The following is a 19071-nucleotide window of genomic DNA, read 5'->3' as shown; positions in this document are numbered from 1 at the left end:
CCATCTGATGCGGTGCTGGGAGGAGCTGGTGGCAAGTGGCCCCTTCACGCTAGGCAGCAGAGGGGCAGGGAACATGATTCATCATGAAGAACAGGAAACTCAGGCAGCTGTGAATACATCAAGCTGAACTCCAAGCTGGCTCTGCCACACCTCAGTGCTAACTACAGCTCAGAAAAACTACTGAGGGAGGGGGAGGCCGCAGCCTGCAGCCATGGCCCCCGCATCCCTCTGTGGCCGTGCCTGCACCACGTGTTCTGCAGAGCCAGTGCCAGCATGGGGCAGGTCGCAGCCCCCAGTGCCACAAGGACGGACACATACCAGCCAGGGCATACAAACACCAGGATTTATTCCCAAATCTCCATAATACAAAGCAGGGCCAGTGCAATGGCCCCATGAAAGGCAGGACCCCATCATAGGCTACAACAATAGAGCCAGCTGGCATGGGATGGGCCAGGTTGGTGTGGGCAGAGGGAGTCTGAGCTGGGAGAACAAAAGGCAGACCTGGCAGGGGCCAGGCTGGCATGGTTGGGATGGGCACAGAAGGGCTGGCTTTGGCTGCTGTGAGGGGGGAGGGCAAGGCTGACCTGGGCTGGGCAGGGCAGGGCTTTCACAGGCAAGGCAGGGCACAAGAATTCAAAGCAAATAAAGAAAAGGATTTAGAGGTGGCTCAATCCAGGCTCCAGGCCCCTAGTAGAGAATGTCCTCAAAGCTGAGCAGCAGAAACTGGTGCAGGGAAGATGGCAGGTGCAGCTCAGGCAAGACCTGCAGCAGCCGACCCTCCAGGTAGCTCCTGAGTGCACAGCGGGCCAGGTGCTGCAGGGAGCGGGGCCTCTGCCCCAGGGAGAAGAGTGACTCGTAGAAATCTGGGTGCTTCTGTCAGGAGAGAAGAGATAGGTCAGCATGGGCCACGTTTCCTCAATGACAGCTGGCTGGTGCCCCTACCCAGGGCTGGCTTCAAGCTGCTTCCTTCAAATTCCTTGGAATTGGGCCCCACGCCTAAGAGGGCCCCACGCTTTAGGCGTCTTTTTAATTTTTTTTTATTCACCTGGCAGCGGCGGTGGGTGGGGGGCATGTCCGCTATGGGTCTTCGGTGGCATTTCGGTGGCGGGGGGTCCTTCGGTGCCGCAGAAGACCCGGAGCACACCCCCCGCCACCGAAGTGGGGCTGAAGCCCCAGACCCGCCGCCAGCTATTCGAATCAGGCTCCGACGTTCATAAAGCTGGCCCTGCCCCTACCCCATGTCATGTGACAATGGCAACAAATCAGGGGCAGACACTTTCAACCAAAACTGAACAGGGAACTCTATTAGCACAAAGGTCACAGCCTTATCCCTACAGCCGTTCGGTTTCTGTCTCTCCCTGTTTCACTGCAGAGCTTCTGCCCAGCACCTTCCCTGCCCCCTCAAACCTTCAGAGGGACCTGCCTGGTCAGCCAGGCACTGTGGGGTGAAGCCCCAGGTCCCTGAAGGCTCTTGGTTCTCTTACCTGCATGATCTCAGCTGGGACAGCCTCTGCCCACTCGTCGGTGACCCGCACGCGGTCGTAGCTGTTGATCAGCACCTCGATGGTGCGAGGCGAGGAGCAGCAGTAGCGCAACACCTGCAGCAGGGGAAGGGATGGGAGAAGGCTGGTCTCACGCCCCAGGCACCGCGCTACGCCTCTGGAGACCTGGCTTGGATTCCCTGCTCTGCTGCTGCCGCCCTGTGAGCCGGGCAAGTCCTGTAACCTGTGTCTTTTCCCAGTCTGGGATGGGCCATGCCCATGTCGCACAGGGTGGGGTGGGCTGTGCCTGAGGGTGGCAGGCCTGCGGGTTGTTATGGCAGCAGGAGGGCTGTGTGGGGGTGGATTCCCTCTCCATCCCGACTCCCACTCCCCATGGCCCAGGCCATCAGTAGCTGTCAGAGCCTATTCCAGCTGCAGGAGTGAGCCTCATTATCTGGTGTTAATAGGAGATTAATTAGTGTTAATTGTTGATTTTCCTGTATTTTCCCAAAGGGGAGAGCAATCTGCAGATCTCCAGGCTGGGTAATTATTGCACTGCTAGGAAATTAAGGAAGATAGTTAACCCTTTGCTTGCTGATGTCTCGCACAGAGGATGCAGGAGGAGCTGGGGACAATGCCCCACAGAAGGAGAGCTCCTCCTAAGGCCAGTGCCAGAGAGACAGCCAACTTCACCAAGGCGGGACAGCAACTCGTGGGCCTGGAGAAGAATGGAGCTTGGTGGCAGGGCTGTGCACTCAGCACACAGGGAGGGCAAGAGACCCCTAGGGGGAAATATCACTCCATGTGAATCCCCCCTCAATACACCTCCCTCTGCAGTCCCCTCCCCCGCCCCCCTCACCAGTTCTCCCCACACCAGTCAATCTCTAGGTCTGGACATGCCACATTCCCTGCCCCATGCCCTAGTATGCTGCCCACTTCCTGCCCTGCCCAATCCCCATCACAGCCAGGCAGCGTGACAGGCTAGGGGGCAAGTCATAGGCTGTTCAGGATGCCCCATGGGCGCTCCCAGTAGGACACTGCTTGCCAGGCAGCCGACACATTCTGCATCCACTGCAGCACCCGTCCTAGCTGATCTCAGGTGCCCATGGCACCGACTCAGCTTGGAGGTGATAGAGGTCTAGCTCATGGTGCCACACTCCCCAGCAGACAGCTTCCATGCTGCCCCTCCAGCCCAGCACTCTCTGGGATGAGCCCCAGGCACGGGGAAAGCCTGCACGCTCCCTGCAAAAGGGGCAGAGCCAGGAAGTTGCATGTGGCCAGCACCTGCAGCTGCCTGCAGCTGGCCTCTCCTCACACCTAGCCCCCGCCCCGCCCCCACATGCTGCCACCCTCAGGGCCATTTGCAAGGAAGGGAGACCCAGCTGGTGTGACCAGGGGCTGAGCATGAGTTCCTGCCACTTTGTCCTGCCCTCCATGGCCCTGGTCCAAGAACACAGGTTCTCCGGAGCATGGCCTTTCTCGTGCACCCTCTGTGCCTCACCCCACCTCATAGCCTGGGCTCACACAGCCCACACCTCCTCCTGAAGAATGACTGACTGGACTGACTGCACCAGGACTAAACAACTCGAGCCGGGGGATTATGGTCTACGGACGAAGAGCATCTCCTAAGGCCAGTGCCCGAGAGACAGGCTCACTTTCTCTTTCCCAGCCGAGTCCCAGCTGCTCACAACGCCAGGGCTGGGAGCTCACACCCTCACAGCCCCCCAGGCCCTAGTAACCTCAGCAGGGGGCAGCGGTGCCCTCCCCGGTAGATACCTAAATGTGGCCATTAAAGAGACACAGCTGGGCCCCTCAGTCAGAAGCCCAGCCAGGGAAAGGAACCCAAATGCTGGTGCCTGGAGTCTGGGGACCTGTAGTGGGGCAGCTGCCCCACTCCTGGAGAACAGGGGTTGAAAGGCAGCCAATCAGGGCCAGGCTGGCCCTATAAAAGAGCTGTCGGGCCACCAGGCCAACAGTCTCTCTCCTGCCTTGGAGGGAAAAGGACCCAGCTGCCTGGGGGCAGGGTTCTGGACAGAGTCGGGCTGGGAAAGGGCAAGAGGAGCTGGGGAGCTCCAGCCTGGCAACTCCCCAGGCTGAGGCCTTGGTCAAGGCCAAAGGGGGCACTGGGGCTGGGAGGTGCAGCCCAGGAATAGGCAGAGGCAGCAGGTCCTACCCCCTTGCTGATGACAAGTGGCCATGATAGACTGCAGCCTGCCCCAGTGAGTAGGGGAGGGTGGGCACGGCTAGATGGAGACTGGCTGTAGCCACTCAGCTAAGGAGGGGATAGAGGGTTGGGGGTTCTCCTGGGAGGGGAGACCCAGAGAATGGGGGTACTGCAGGGGCAGAACTCTCAGGTTAAGGGCACTTGGGTCCGGGAGGGAAATGGGGGCGGGGGGGGAGGGCAGGCGAGACATCGGCCTACAGAGGGCATACTGGAGGCTGGAGAGCTAATTCCCAAGATGACCAGCAGGAGGCGCTGTGCCAGCGAGTCTTTGGACCCCAATTGCTGGGCAGCAAGAGGGAAGTCAAGCCCCTGAGCCAGCAGGGAACAAGACCTCGACAAGGGGAGGGACTCTGCCTGCAGGGGAGGGAATGTCTCCTGGAGGGGACCCCGTTCACACACTCCTCTCATGCAGCACCCATCCTGCTGCTGCTGCCCCAGGCAGCTCCACACCTTGATGAGGGCCCCGGGCCAGATGCGTATGGAGCCGTGGTTGAGCAGCGCCCGCACCACGAGCTCTGGGTGGTGCCCCAGCTTATAGGCAGCCACCTGCAAGATGTTGTGCATGGCCGTGTTGCCGCTGTAGCTCATAATGTTGACACTGGCGCCATGGGCCAGCAGCAGCTCCACCACACGGGGGTTGGCATTCTTGCAGGCCTGGTGCAGCGGGCGCTGCCGGTCCCGGTCCGCGGCATTGATGTTGGCACCGCTCTGCACCAGCTGCTGGCAGACGCGATAGTAGCGCTCCATGTCCTGGGGTGGGTGAGCCTGGGTGCAGGCGGCATTCAAAGGAGTCTGACCCTCCTCGTTCTTGGCCTCCAGCCCCGCTCCATGGCACAGGTACAGCCGGACATGCTCTTCCAGGCCGTACCGTGCCGCCACATGCAGTGCTGTTTCCTCTTCCTCCTCCGTCTGGCTGTTCACGCTGGCACCGTACTGCAGCAGCAGCTGCGCACACCTGCAGGGCATGGGACATCTCAGCCATGTGTTTTCCCCTCCTCTGCCCATCCGCCTCCTACCTGCCTGCTAGCCCCCTTCCTCCTGCCATCCACCCACCGCCTGCCCGCTAGTCCCCCCACTTTCCCCGCCATCCCCATCCACCCACTGCCTGCTTCCTAGCCTCCTTTCCCCCATCATCCCCCATCCACCCACTGCCTGCCCACTAGTTCCCCCATATCACCCCACCATCCCCCTGTGATGTTATTGATATAAACTGGGACCATATAGAACATGGGTTGCAACCAAGGTCCTGTAGTGGCACCAAATCCTAGGTAAAGGGGGTCATATAAGGTGTCTAAGACCAGGTTACGGATTACTGGTTATGATTATGCTGTCTGTATGTCTGTATCATTTGGTATTTGAAGTTATGAATATTGGCTGTATGCTGTCTGTATTTCAAACTTGTGTTGTGTTACTGGGAAAGATCCCAGACAAGCTGGTGTCAGCTCTGTTTAGCCTGCTTGATGGCCCATTAAGGACCATCACCTGCACAATTGTCCCATCGAGAGAAGGCCCTTACGCCCTGTAACTCAGCAGGGTGTGCAGGGACTGGCTCATGTGACTGCAAACTCCATTTTGCTGTAACTTTCCACAGCAAGAACAAAGAAGTGTTCTTACACCTGGAAAAGCCTATATAAGGCAGAGGCCTCATCTCCATTTTGTCTTCAATTCTGCTTCTTACCTCTGGAGGGACTTTGCTACAAACTGAAGCTCTGCACAAAGGACTGAATGACCCATCCCAGCGGGGGATGTTCCAGAGACTTGATTTGAACCTGCAGTTTACTCCATCACTGCTACAAGCCTGAACCAAGAACTTTGCCATCACTGTATGGAATTGATTCCATTTAACCAATTCTAGCTCTCCTCTCTATCTTTTTCCCTTTATGAATAAACCTTTAGATTTTAGATTCTAAGAGATTGGCAACAGCGTGATTTGTGGGTAAGATCTGATGTGTATATTGACCTGGGTCTGGGGCTTGGTCCTTTGGGATCAAGAGAACCTTTTTCTTTTACTGGGGTGTTGGTTTTCATAACCATTCATCCCCAGGACGGGTGGCACTGGTGGTGACATTGGGAGACTGGAGTGTCTAAGGAAATTGCTTGTGTGACTTGTGGTTAGCCAGTGGGGTGAGACCAAAGTCCTTTTTGTCTGGCTGGTTTGGTTTGCCTTAGAGGTGGAAAAATCCCAGCCTTGGGCTGTGACTGCCCTGTTTAAGCAATTGGTCCTGAATTGGCACTCTCAGTTGGGTCCTGCCAGAACCACATCGTCACACCCCCATCCACCTCCCACCTGCCCGCTAGCCCCCCAACTTCCCCCGCCATCCCCCATCCACCCACTGCCTGACTCCTAGCCTCCTTTCTCCCATCATCCCCCATCCACCCACTGCCTGCCCATTAGTCGCCCCATATCCCCCCGCCATCCCCATCCACCTCCCACCTGCCCGCTAGCCCCCCCACTTCCCCCGCCATCCCCCATCCACCCACTGCCTGCCTCCTAGCCCCCTTTCCCCTCACCATCCCCCATCCACCCACTGCCTGCCTCCTAGCCCCCTTTCCCCCTACTATCCCCCATCCACCCACCACCAGCCCGCTAGCCCCCCCACTTCCCCCCGCCATCTACCCACCATCTGCCTGCTAGTCCCCCCACTTCCCCCTACCATCCCCCATCCACCCACCGCCTGCCTCCTAGCCCTCCTTCCCCCACCGTCTCCCATCCACCCACTGCCCGCCCGCTAGCCCCCTCACTTCCCCTGCAATCCCCCATCCACCCACCGCCTGCCTGCTAGACCCTCCACTTCTCCCACCATCCCCCATCCACCCACTGCCTGTCTCCTAGCCATCACCCACCATACCCCATGCACCCTCTGCCTGCCCACTAGCCCCCCCACTTCCCCACGCCATCCCCCATCCACCCTCTGCCTGCCCACTAGCCCCCCCACTTCCCCCCGCCATCCCCCATCTACCCACTGCCTGTCTCCTAGCCATCACCCACCGTTGCTCATCCACCCACCGCCTGCCTGCTAGCCCCCCTACTTCTCCCTGCCATCCCCCATCCACCCACTGCCTTCCCACTGGCCCCCCCACTTCCCTCGCCATCCCTCATCCACCCATCAGCTGCCTGGTAGCCCTCCTTCCCCCCATCATCCAGCCACGGCCTGCCTGCTAGTCCACCCACTTCCCCCCGCCATCACCCATCCACCCATTGCCTGCCCGCTAGCCCCCCCACTTCTTCCTGCCATCCCCCATCCACCCAACACCTGCCTGCTAGCCCCCCTTTCTCCCGCCATCCCCCATCCACCAACGCCTGCCTGCTAACCTCCCTTCCTCCCACCATCCACTCACCACCTGCCCGCTAGCCCCGCCACTTCCCCCCCCACCGTCCCCCATCCACCCTCTGCCTGCCCACTAGCTCCTCCACTTCCCCCCGCCATCCCCCATCCACCCTCTGCCTGCCCACTAGCCCCCCCACTTCTCCCCCACCATCCCCCATCCACCCTCTGCCTGCCCACTAGCCCCCCCACTTCTCCCCCACCATCCCCCATCCACCCACCGCCTGTCTCCTAGCCATCACCCACCATACCCCATGCACCCTCTGCCTGCCCACTAGCCCCCCCACTTCCCCACGCCATCCCTCATCTACCCACTACCTGTCTCCTAGCCATCACCCACCATCCCCCATCCACCCTCTGCCTGCCCACTAGCCCCCCCACTTCTCCCACCATCCCCCATCCACCCACCGCCTGTCTCCTAGCCATCACCCACCATACCCCATGCACCCTCTGTCTGCCCACTAGCCTCCCCACTTCCCCATGCCATCCCTCATCTACCCACTGCCTGTCTGCTGGCCATCACCCACTGTTCCCCATCCACCCACCCCCTGCCTGCTAGCCCCCCTACTTCTCCCTGCCATCCCCCATCCACCCACCCCCTGCCTGCTAGTCCCCTATGCATCCACTGCCTATACCTCACCCTTAACCCACCCCTAACCATTCCCCTCACCACCCACCATTCCCCCGAAACCCTCAGCTAGCCCCAGACCCACCTGCCCTGCCCCCACCTACCTACCTGGCTACTAGCCCCTCAGTCACCCATGACCATCACTCAATCCTGCCATTCACCCACCCTGTGCTGACACCCCATTGTGCCCACACCTCTCCCACAATCCCAGTGGCTGGGCCCTCTTTCCCAGGCTCCAGGGGCCCTGTGCAGCCCTGTACTCAGACCAGTGGGTCCCAACAAATGGGACCAAGGGCTGGGCAGCAGGACTGCTGGGTTCTATGCCAGTTCTGCCCAGACTTGCTGTGTGGCCTGGGGCACGTCCGTCACTCAGGGCCTCAGTCTGCCCCTGCCTGTGGATGGTCTGCTCCTACCTGACCACCTGTGACGTGGTCTGTGCTGGCTGGGCCTCGCTAGCCTCCCGCTGGGGCTGTGGGCACGTGAGCCCTGCTGGCAGGGGAGACAGTGACCCAGCCATCTGAGCCAGCCCCATGCTCAGCAGCGCGCAGCTCGGGCTTTGGGACTGGAGCCTGCAGTCAGAAGCATAGCGAGCGCCCTCCATACCCTCCGAACCGGAGGGGGCCCCGCAAGGAAGGGGGCCCATAAAAGTGGCAAAAAAAAATGTAAGGTATAACTAGGTAAGTGACATTTATTGACGCTATTGCACAATCCATGTTGGTTTTACTGACAACACCGTGAAGTCATTATGATACATCATAATGCTATTGGCCACATCAGTTGTCTGTCGGTCAGTTTTGAATTTTAGTTGGACCCATTCAAAGAATGTGTATTTGCGTTCATAATGGCGGTCGGCGGATAAATGTTATTAATTTAGTTGTTTAGTTTTTTATAGTTTCTGCATTGTAAGGGGCCCCGGACATATGTTCGGAGGGGGCCACGTTCTTTGTTGCTACGGCCCTGCCTGCAGTCAGTTGTCTAACCACACTGTGCTGTGCTGTGCTGTCCAGACAGGCCTGCGCTGCCGGGGCGAAAGCAGGCCTCTCCCCCGTGGGCTGTGGCACCCAGACACTCAGCTCCGGGCTGGCACCTGGCCCTGGGGCGGGGCTGCTGACAGGCCCTGCGTATGCGGAAAACTCACTGGATGGAGGCTGGGCTCTTGCAGAGGTGCAGGGGCTGGTAGCCAGCCTCAGAGCCAGCCTTGGGGTCAGCCCCGAAGGAGAGCAGCAGGCGCACGCAGTCCGTTCTGGCAGCCGCACAGGCCTCGTGCAGAGCTGTCTTGCCGCCAGGTGCGAAGTCCACGGCAGCGCCCCTCAGCAGCAGGTGCCTGAGGCAGTCCAAGTAGCCGCGCCCAGCCGTGATGTGGAGCGGGGTGGTGAGCTCCTGCTCGTAGGTCAGCGACCACAGCCCTGCAGCGGGAGAAGGGCTGTGAGGGAGACAAACGCACACCCCACCTCTCCCCACCAAACCCTCTCCCACAGGAGATCAGCCCTTCCTTCTCTCAGCCCCCCAGCTCTTCCTGCAGCTCCACCGGGACCAGCTGTCCGGGGAAACCTGCTGGGCTTGGACCTCATGCAGTGGGGGGATCCCCAGGCCACACTGAGTCCCACCCCAGAGCTCCCTGTGGGTGGGGCTCGCCCTTGGGGCATAGCCAGGTTCCGTGGGAAGGGGATTTGCTCTCTCAGCTGCACCCAGCAATGGTGTACTCGCCAAGACAGGCAATCAGGACAAGGCATGCCAAACACTCAGAATGGGAGGGGGGCTTCTGGTCATAGGCGCCGGCTCTGGGGCTGGAGCACTCACGGGGAAAAAATGGCGGGTGCTGCCCCCTATCAGCTCCCTCCCACCTCTCCCACTGGCAGGCCCCGTGAATCAGCACCTCCCCCTGCCTCCCCATGCCTCCGCACGCCATGAACAGCTGTTGTGCAGCGTGCAGGAGGCTGGGAGGGAGGGAGGAGTGAGGATGCGGGGCGCTCGGGGGAAGGGGCAGGGAGAGGAGGGGACAGATCTGGGTGGGAAGAGGTGGGGCAGGGATGGGGCCTTGGGGGAAGGGGTGGAATGGGGGTAAGGCCCAGGTAGGATGACCTGACGTCCCAATAAAATTGGGACCGTCCCAATATTTATGTGTTTGTCCTGTGTCCCGACTGGTCTTTGGTCAGGATGCAATTTGTCCCGACATTTCCCTCCACCAACAGCACTGGTTTGGGGGGGGGGGGTTGTTGTTGTTGTTGTTGCTGCTCCGCCGGCAGCACTCAGTTTTTGGGGTTTTTTTTGCTCCATCGGCAGGACCCCCCCCCCATGTGTCCCCATATTTTCTTCTTCTCATCTGGTCACCCTAGGCCCAGGTCAAGCACCCCCCTGGCACTTTGGAAAGTCAGCGCCTGTGCTCCCAGTCTCTGCAGCCCCTGGCCACAGCGGTCAATGCAGGGCATTGTGGGACAGCTGCTGGAGGACAGCAAGGGTCGACCTATGTAACACGGTGTCTCCACTCGTGCTGCGTTGCCCTAAGGACATGGACGGTCGCTCAGAGCCGCTCGGGGAGGCGGTGCCACTGCAGTGGCATATGGGGCACCCACATCAGGGGGAGACACATGCACGACTAGGCAGATGCAAGCTGCCCAGCGTGTGGTGTGGCCCAGGCCGGAGCGCTGATTTGTCCTCCTTTCCCATGCCTTAAACAAAAGGTTCAAAGCATGTTTCATGGGACCTTTGCCCATGGGCAGCAGGAAATGGAGGCTGGGAGAGGCTAAGCCTCCCCAAACCTCCACTAATGCTTCACGTCGCCGCCCTGGGGCCAGGCTGCAGCAGGGCTCAGAGCTCCTCCGAGGGCCCAGGCTCAAGGCTCAGCCCCAGCTAGGGCTCCTCCGGACTGCTCTGGGCACCGGCAGGCCAGCCAGGGTTTAGGGCTGCTCCAGGCACCGGTCGGAGTTTGGGGCTGCTCCAGGCACCGGCTGGGGTTCAGGGCTGCTCCGGGCACCGGCCGGGGTTAGGGGCAGCACCAGCGACACCCCCACCCTGCCCCAGCCCCCCCAGACAGCACCAGTGATGCCCCCGCCCTGCCTCAACCCCCCCAGACAGCACCAGCGACACCCCCTGCCCTGCCCCAACATCCCCCAGACAGCACCAGCGACACCCCCCTGCCCTGCTCCAGCCCCCCAGACAGCACCAGTGACACCCCCTGCCCTGCCTCAACCCCCCCAGACAGCACCAGCGACACCCCCTGCCCTGCCCCAACATCCCCCAGACAGCACCAGCGACACCCCCCGCCCTGCCCCAACCCCCGCAGACAGCACCAGTGACACCCCCTGCCCTGCTCCAGCCCCCCAGACAGCACCAGCGACACCCCCTGCCCTGCCCCAACCCCGCCACACAGCACCAGTGACACCCCCTGCCCTGCCCAACATCCCCCAGACAGAACCAGTGACACCCCCTGCCCTGCCCAACATCCCCCAGACAGAGCCAGTGACACCCCCTGCCCTGCCCCACCACCTGCCCTGCCCCAACCCCCCCAGACAGCACCAGTGATGCCCCCGCCCTGCCTCAACCCCCCCAGACAGCACCAGCGACACCCCTGCCCTGCCCCAACATCCCCCAGACAGCACCAGCGACACCCCTCGCCCTGCCCCAACCCCCGCAGACAGCACCAGTGACACCCCCTGCCCTGCCCCAGCCCCCCAGACAGCACCAGCGACACCCCCTGCCCTGCCCCAACCCCGCCACACAGCACCAGTGACACCCCCTGCCCTGCCCCAGCCCCCCAGACAGCACCAGCGACACCCCCTGCCCTGCCCCAACCCCGCCACACAGCACCAGTGACACCCCCTGCCCTGCCCAACATCCCCCAGACAGAACCAGTGACACCCCCTGCCCTGCCCAACATCCCCCAGACAGAGCCAGTGACACCCCCTGCCCTGCCCAACATCCCCCAGACAGAGCCAGTGACACCACCTGCCCTGCCCCAACATCCCCCAGACAGTACCAGTGACACCCCCTGCCCTGCCCCAATCCCCCCAGACAGCACCAGCGACACCCCCTGCCCTGCCCCAACCCCCCCACACAGCACCAGTGACACCCCCTGCCCTGCCCAACATCCCCCAGACAGAACCAGTGACACCCCCTGCCCTGCCCCAACATCCCCAGACAGGGTCAGCAACACCCCCGCCCTGCCCCAACACCCCCAGACAGCATCAGCAACACCCCTGCCCTGCCCCAACATCCCCCAGACAGCATCAGCGACACCTCCTGACCCAACCCAGACAGCATCAGCAACACCCCTGCCCTGCCCCAACACCCCCAGACAGCACCAGCAACACCCCCGCCCTGCCCCAACACCCCCAGACAGCATCAGCAACACCCCCGCCCTGCCCCAACTCCCCCAGACAGCACCAGCGACACCCCTGCCCTGCCCCAACACCCCCCAGACAGCACCAGTGACACCCCTGCCCTGCCCCAGCACCCCCCAGATAGAACCAGTGACACCCCTGCCCTGCCCCAACATCTCCCAGACAGGGTCAGCAACACCCCATGCCCTGCCCCAACACCCCCCAGACAGGGTCAGCGACACCCTCGTCCTGCCCCAACATCTCCAGACAGGGTCAGCGACTCCCCTGACCCTGTTCCAACACCCCCAGAGAGCACCAGCAACACCCCCCACCCTGCCCCAGCAGCCCCCAGAAAGCACCAGCGACACCCCCTGCCCTGTCCCAACATCCCCTAGGCAGCACTAGCAACACCCCTGCCCTGCCCCAACCCCACCCAGACAGGTGACTAATAAATGCTCCCTTCTTTCGAACAGGCGACCTTGCCTCACGGATTGTAATGCTCCCTAAGAATGAAAAGCCTTTCTCAGGCATATCTGATCTTGACTGGCCTCACTGGTGAGACCCATAGAGAGAAACAACGGTTGCTAGAACGCAAAGGGTCAGTCTCGGAGTCCTTGAGAATACATGATCTGTCCTTGGGAACAGGTGGGCTCTGGCCCACTGAAGGGGTTACACCAGGGGTTCTCAAACTGGGGGTTGGGATCCTTCAGGGGTCACGAGGTTATTACATGGGGGTTGCGAGCTGTCATCCTCCACCCCAAACCCCGCTTGTCTCCAGCATTTATAATAGTGTTTAATATAAAAAAATGGTGTTTTTAATTTACATTGGTGGGGGGTCGCACTCGGAGGCTTGCTGTGTGAAAGGGGTCACCAGTACAAAAGTTTGAAAACTGCTGGTGTAAGAACTGAGGACTTTGTCTGCAGCCATATTAGGACAGCAGTAACCATGAGGTAAAAAGCAGAAAGTCACATCCCCACATTCCATCTAAATTACATTATAAAAAATGTCATAGCAGGCTGTTAAGAAGGCTCCTGTCCTAGTAGCACCCACCATCACCAGATAGCTCTTAAAATGCTTAAAGAAAAGTCCGTTTGGGGCATTCTGTCTGGCAAGAAACCACTTATCAACAGTCATGGGTGTGAAACCCCACTTCTTTGTTGTTTGGCCTTTATGGTCCCTACTGCTCTATTGTTTAGCTCTGTGGTTTCAGCTGGGTTCTTTGATAGGTTCTGTCTGTTGCATAACTAACTTTGCAAGAGGTAAATCAACTAAGGTGGTGGACTCTGACTGGTTAAAGAATTGTTTCGCAATATGTTAGGATTGGTGAAATGATCGTTTTGTAGTACTTGGGTTTACAATGGCTGGTTAAGGGGCAGCTAAGCAGGACTCAAGTGTCACTGTATCAGCTGGGGTCTAAAAGGAAGTTCTTGGGGACCAGCTCCAGGCCCCAGCCCTGAAGATCAGAGCGGCCAGACCTCAGCACCCTGCCGATGACACCGTGCAGACGCTGGATATCCTGACTGGCCATCAAGAGAAGTTCCTCTGCCTTATTGGGAGTGGTGAGCACTGTAGTGTGTGCAGTCTGGTTTGGTAACTGTTAATAAATAGCGATTAAGGCAGAGGTCCCCAAACTTTTGAGGGTCGTGTTCATCCTTACTGCTGTCTGCATGCCCCACAGAGCTGGGGCCAGGGGTGGGGCCATGGCTGGGGGGGTGGTGGACAGGGGTAAGGGGCTGGGGTCACAGCTAGGGGTGACGCTGGGCTGAGAGTGGGGCTGTGACCAGGGGCTGAGGTTGGGGGCTGTGGCCAGGGCCAGGAACGCAGCTGGGAGTGGGGAGGGTCTAAGTGGCACTCGCCCCCCTGATCCCCCATGAGGGCTGGCCCGGGCATTGCCGTCCATGCCCCATGGACATTCCTCCGTGCCCCCCTGGGGGCAGCCCCACAGTTTGGGGACCTCTGGGTTAAGGATTTACTGTGTAAGGCTTTTTCAGTAGTGAAAGGCCCCACAACCCTGCAGAAGATTATGCCCTGAGCCCTAGGAACTGGGTAAGAGTGGGGGGTGTCTAAATTAGCCCGGTTACAGCCTGAGCCCATGGAAGGTAAAGGTGGGGTTCCCTGGCATGCAGGTAACCCTGGAAGCTATTTAAAGTCTGAGGCAGAACCCAGACAATGAGACTCCATGACAGCTGACTGCATCACAGCTGTATTCTCAGTCCCGAACTGCCATCGAAGACTGAAGCGGCCTGATCGCCATCGCAGCTCTTTTGTTTTTCTGCTTGGAGCGGCAAAAACTGTGGAGCCAGCCCTGACGTCTATACTGCTGCTGGCAGCAGCCGCTGTTCTCCAGCTGCTCAGCTCAGAAGGCAGCGCAGAAGTAAGAGTAGCAGTACTGCACGCACCCCTCCAATTACCTTGCGAGCCCCCCACAACCCCCTTTTGGGTCAGGACCCATACAATTACAACACTGACATTTCAGCTTTAAATGGCTGAAATCATGACATTTATGATTTTTAAAATCCTACAATCATGAAATTGACCAAAATGGACTGTGAATTTGATAGGGCCCTACATATGTTCTATTAACCCCCTCCTGCATAGGCGCTGACTTTTCATTTTGCCAATGGGTGTCCCAAACCAGCCCCATCCCCACTCTGCCCCCAGGGCCCTGCCTCCACTCTGCCCCCTCCCCCAAAGCCCCCCTCTTTTCTGCCCCCTACTGCTTTAAGGGCAGTGAGGGAGGGACAGGGCAGAGAGGAGCCAGTGGAGGGGCAGCCCCACTGAGCAGTTGAAGGGTGGGGCAGCCCGCTCCATAGCTGATCGGCCCACAGCCCCACTGAACAGCTGCCAGCCCCAGGGCCACCAGAGCGGTGGCCCCGGCCAGCCCCGTGGCTGCTGAGCGGCGCCTATGCTCCTTCACCAGGATCTTGTGATACCTTCGAGTGTACTCCACTACCAGCGTAGGGTGACCAGATGTCCCGATTTTATAGGGACAGTCCTGATTTTTTGGGTCTTTTTCTTATATAGGCTCCTATTACCCCCCACCCCCCATCCTGATTTTTCGTACTTGCTGTCTGGTCACCCTATCCCAGCGTGACAGCACTGGAAACGCTGGGCACCCTACCGTCAAGCTGGCCTGAGTATCAATAGCGTGCAGCCACGGCTGAGCGGTGCAGAGTATAAACCTGCCTGAAACCACTGTGTGTTCTTGGCACAGCTCAGCAGGCCAGTGCTGCCATGGCCATACCACTACAGCTACTGGTGCTAGCTCGTTGAGAGCTAGGGGTGTATGTGGCCACAAGCGGAGTCACACTCCTAGTCTGCAGTGTGGACGTCGCCCTAGAGCCTGGGATGGGGACCTGGGTTGGAAATAAAACACCCTAGAGCTCTTTCCCCACCCCTCAGCACTCCCTCATCACCCTCTGGCCCTCCCTCTGCCCCCAGCACACATCCCCCTGGACTCCCTTCCCCTTGACACCCCCCAGCCCTTCCTCCCCACCCATAGTCCCCCAGTACTTCCACCCATTAGCACTCCGCCCTAGCATGCCCTCTCCCCCACCCACAAGCACTCTGTCCCCCAGGTGCTTGCTCTCACCAAGTTTCCGGCTGGTCCACCGGAGCTCGTCACCCTTGGATTCAATGATGAGGTTGACGGCAGCCCTCTCAGTGAAATGCTTCCGCACCGCCTCCAGGTCCCCAGTGAAGAGTGCATTCTGCACCAATGCATCTCGGCACTCGATCGGCTCCATACGGCTGCTGCGGAATCCCCAGCCCCTGGGCGTTGGGGCCGCCAGGCCTTGGTCCATGTGCCTGGTGTGTGTCCGCCTGCCCACCAGCTCCTCGTCCGGCTGCAGTGCAGAGCTGAAGGGGCAGTGGTAGCCCGTCATGGGGAGGGGACGCACGGGTTGAGCCTTGGCTTTATAAAGTGGCAGTTGGCTGCTGCTGCTGCTGCAGCCCCAGAGCTCCTGGCTCAGTGGTGTGTCCTTGCTGGGCTGCTCCCAGATGCAGGCTGCTCAGGGCTGGCTGGCTGGGTCAGGCACAGGCCTGACTCAGCCTTTATAAATAGCACCCTTGGCAGCACCTACCACCAGAGTTTGTTTATCCTCCGCTGCTGGCACTGATCTCCAGGGTCACTTTGAGCGAGGGGCAGGCCACTGACTGCTCACTCTCCCTGGCTAGCACAGGGCAGTGCAGACTCTTTCCCTGTGCCCCTGGGCAGTGGGTACAGGGACAGAGGAGTCATGCCCACAGCACCCAGGAATGTGCACCACCGAGCAGAGCCAGCCTGGCCCAGATCTCACTGGAAATGTGGTGCAAAGCAGGAGCAGCAAGCCGGGGGAGGAGGGGGTGCATCTGAGACAGGAGTTGGGGGCAATGCCAGGGCCAGGTCCTTTACCCTCTGCATATGGCACCTGGGATATAGAGCAGCAGAGTAATGATGACCCCAGAGAGACGGGGGGAGGGGGGAATACTAGGGCAAGACTTGGCTGGGGCAGTGCAGTGAACAGACCTCACCTAGGGGTGTGGGACTGGGCAGTAGTGGGGAGCAGGGAACGTGAGGATTGTGCATTGCAGCCTCTTTCTAAAGGCAGGGAAGGGACACACCCTATGGGACTCTCGGGAGACCCCTCCGGGAACCTTGCACTCCAGTCCAGGCCCTATGGTCTCAAAGGCCTGCTGAGGGGCAGGGAGAGGCCAGCCCATTTCTGTGCGGTATCCAAATCCAGCCCCCAGGAAAGGGAGGAAACCAGTTCTCCCCAGCTGCTTCAGAAGGAAGAGGTTCCTATGGAAACCACCAGGGCTTTAAAGGGCTTTTCCGTTTGCTTGTCACACCAGAACACAGCAGCCATCTCCGAGGCATGACCTGGTTCAGGGTGAGAGAGATGCAGCTGCCAATGCCCCCCCAGTCAGAGACGTGATTCCAAGGAGGGCACCCCCGGTGGGCCATGTGCTGGGGTGGCTCCATGGCCTGGCCTGGCTGCGCTGACTCTGCAGCCTCACAAGTCAGGAAAACTAGTTTTGCGTGTATTTCTCTTGTGAGTTTGTTCTAAAGTAAAAAGGTAGGAATGGGAGCTGGCCCCCGTGAAGCATCTAGGAACTAGCCTGGGCTCTCTGCTTTGCTGCCTGGCAGCTAACACCCCCCCCCCCGCCCCCGCTGAGCTGTCAGGTTAGGAACTAGCCTGGGCTCTCTGCTCTGCTGCCTGGCAGCTGACACCCCCCCCCCCCCCCCCCCGCTGAGCTGTCAGGCTCTCCTGGGCTCATGGCATCTTTAGCTGGGACACCACAAGCTGAATAAGCTGCTCAAGCAGCTCCAGCCATGGTGAGAGGGAAACAGCAGCCACTGGGAATCACTTTAGATAAAGCAACTGTTCAGGTTCCTCTCCCAACTCTGCACTTTAGGGTACAGATGGGGGGACCTGCATAAACACCTCTAAGCTTAACTACCAGCTTAGATCTGGTCTTGCTGCCACCACTCTCCAGTACTAGCTCCCTTTTCTGGATAGTCTTGAGAGACTTTTTCACCGAGTTCCTGGTGAACACCGATCCAACCCCTTGGATCTTAACACAAGGAGAATTTAACCATCCCCCCTCCTTTCCCCCACCAATTCCTGGTGAGTCCAGATCCAATCCCCTTGGATCTTAAAACAGCAAAAATCAATCAGGTTCTTAAAAAGAAGGCGTTTAATTCAAGAAAGAAAGGTAAAAATCATCTCTGTAAAATCAGGATGGAAAATAACTTTACAGGGTAATCAGATTCAAAGAGCCCAGGGAAACCCCCTTTGGCCTTAGGTTCAAAGTTACAGCAAACAGAGGTAAAATCCTCTCAGCAAAAAGGAACATTTACAAGTTGAGAAAACAAAAATAAAACTAACACGCCTTGCTTGGCTATTACATATAAGTTTGAAATATGAGAGACTGGTTCGGAAAGATTTGGCGAGCATGGATTGATGTCTGGTCCCTCTTAGTCCCAAGAGCAAACAACCCCCAGAACAAAAAGCACAAACAAAAGCCTTCCTCCCACCAAGATTTGAAAATATCTTGTCCCCTTATTGGTCCTTTGGGTCAGGTGTCAGCCAGGTTACCTGAGCTTCTTAACCCTTTACAGGTAAAAGGGTTTTGGTGTCTCTGGCCAGGAGGGATTTTATAGTATTGTACACAGGAGGGCTGTTTCTTTCCCTTTATAGTTATGACAGCAACAGAAAAGATTTTGCTTCAAAGCACCCTTCACCTTGCATGGTCCCTTGAAAGACGTGTTAACTACTGATGCTAAACAGTCGGTTCCACCTTGCATTGAGCTGTGTGCTCTGAGGCCAGGTCTGCACTGCAGACCTAGGTCACTATAACTATGTCGCTCGGGGGTGTGAAAAGTCTGGAGACCTTCTCCTGCTGACACAGCTACCACCTCTCGGGAAGATGAACCATACCGATGGGAGAAGCTCTCCCGTTGGCATAGAAGCATCTTCACTTAGGGTGTGGCTACACTTGACATTTCAAAGCGCGTAAACCACTTCCCTTACGTGTGTAGCTAGCAGCGTGGGGAGCCGCGCTCCCAGCGCTGCGGCACTGATTACACTGAGGCTTTACAGCGCTGTATCTTGCAGTGCTCGGGGGGAGGGGGGGGTTCACACCCCTGAGTGCAAAAGTTGCAGCGCGGTAAAGTGCCAGTGTAGCCAAGGCCTTAGGATATGTCACCGGGGGTGTGAAAAAACCATCCCCCAAGCAATTGTAAGTTACACTGACAGAACCACGGTGTGCCCAGTGCAGTTGGCGGGAGAACTTCTCCCACCACACCGACACAGCTACCACTGCTCACAGAGGTGGCTTTATTATACTGACAGCAGCACTCTCTCTCGTCGGCATCGAGTGTCTTCACCAGACGCACTGCATCACTGTATGTGTAGACATGCCCTTAAGCACTGCATCTGCACAGCTGTGTCAGTGTGGCTGCGTTGATGCAGCATTTACACCTTGCCCAGACCTGAAGAAGAGTTCAGTGTAGCTTGAAAGCTCGTCTCTCTCACAGACAGCATTTGGTCCAATAAAAGGTATTCCCTCCCCGACCTTGTCTTTCAGAAACCAAACTAGAAAGCTCTG

At 58.8% G+C, this 19071-nt stretch overlaps 1 protein-coding gene across 2 annotated transcripts; it reads right to left on the bottom strand.

Moving 5' to 3' along the window:
- Window positions 1-299: 299 nt before the first annotated feature.
- ASB10 (ankyrin repeat and SOCS box containing 10) lies at window positions 300-15981 on the bottom strand. 2 transcript variants are annotated; one of them, XM_030546628.1, is made up of 5 exons: window positions 15572-15981; window positions 8798-9065; window positions 4156-4660; window positions 1485-1598; window positions 300-873 (listed from the first exon to the last, which is right to left on the bottom strand). In XM_030546628.1, the coding sequence occupies exons 1-5, from the start codon at window positions 15861-15863 to the stop codon at window positions 688-690; spliced, it is 1365 nt and encodes a 454-aa protein (XP_030402488.1). In that variant the 5' UTR covers window positions 15864-15981; the 3' UTR covers window positions 300-687. The 2 variants fall into 2 exon arrangements, with proteins under 2 accessions (XP_030402488.1, XP_030402489.1); XM_030546629.1 differs by having other exon boundaries at window positions 301-873; window positions 4252-4660.
- Window positions 15982-19071: the final 3090 nt, after the last annotated feature.

Source organism: Gopherus evgoodei, unplaced genomic scaffold (assembly GCF_007399415.2).
Source record: "Gopherus evgoodei ecotype Sinaloan lineage unplaced genomic scaffold, rGopEvg1_v1.p scaffold_47_arrow_ctg1, whole genome shotgun sequence".
In the NCBI taxonomy this organism is placed as follows: domain Eukaryota; kingdom Metazoa; phylum Chordata; order Testudines; family Testudinidae; genus Gopherus; species Gopherus evgoodei.
Note: the sequence above shows the minus strand (reverse complement) of the source record. Positions and strands in the feature narration are given on the sequence as shown.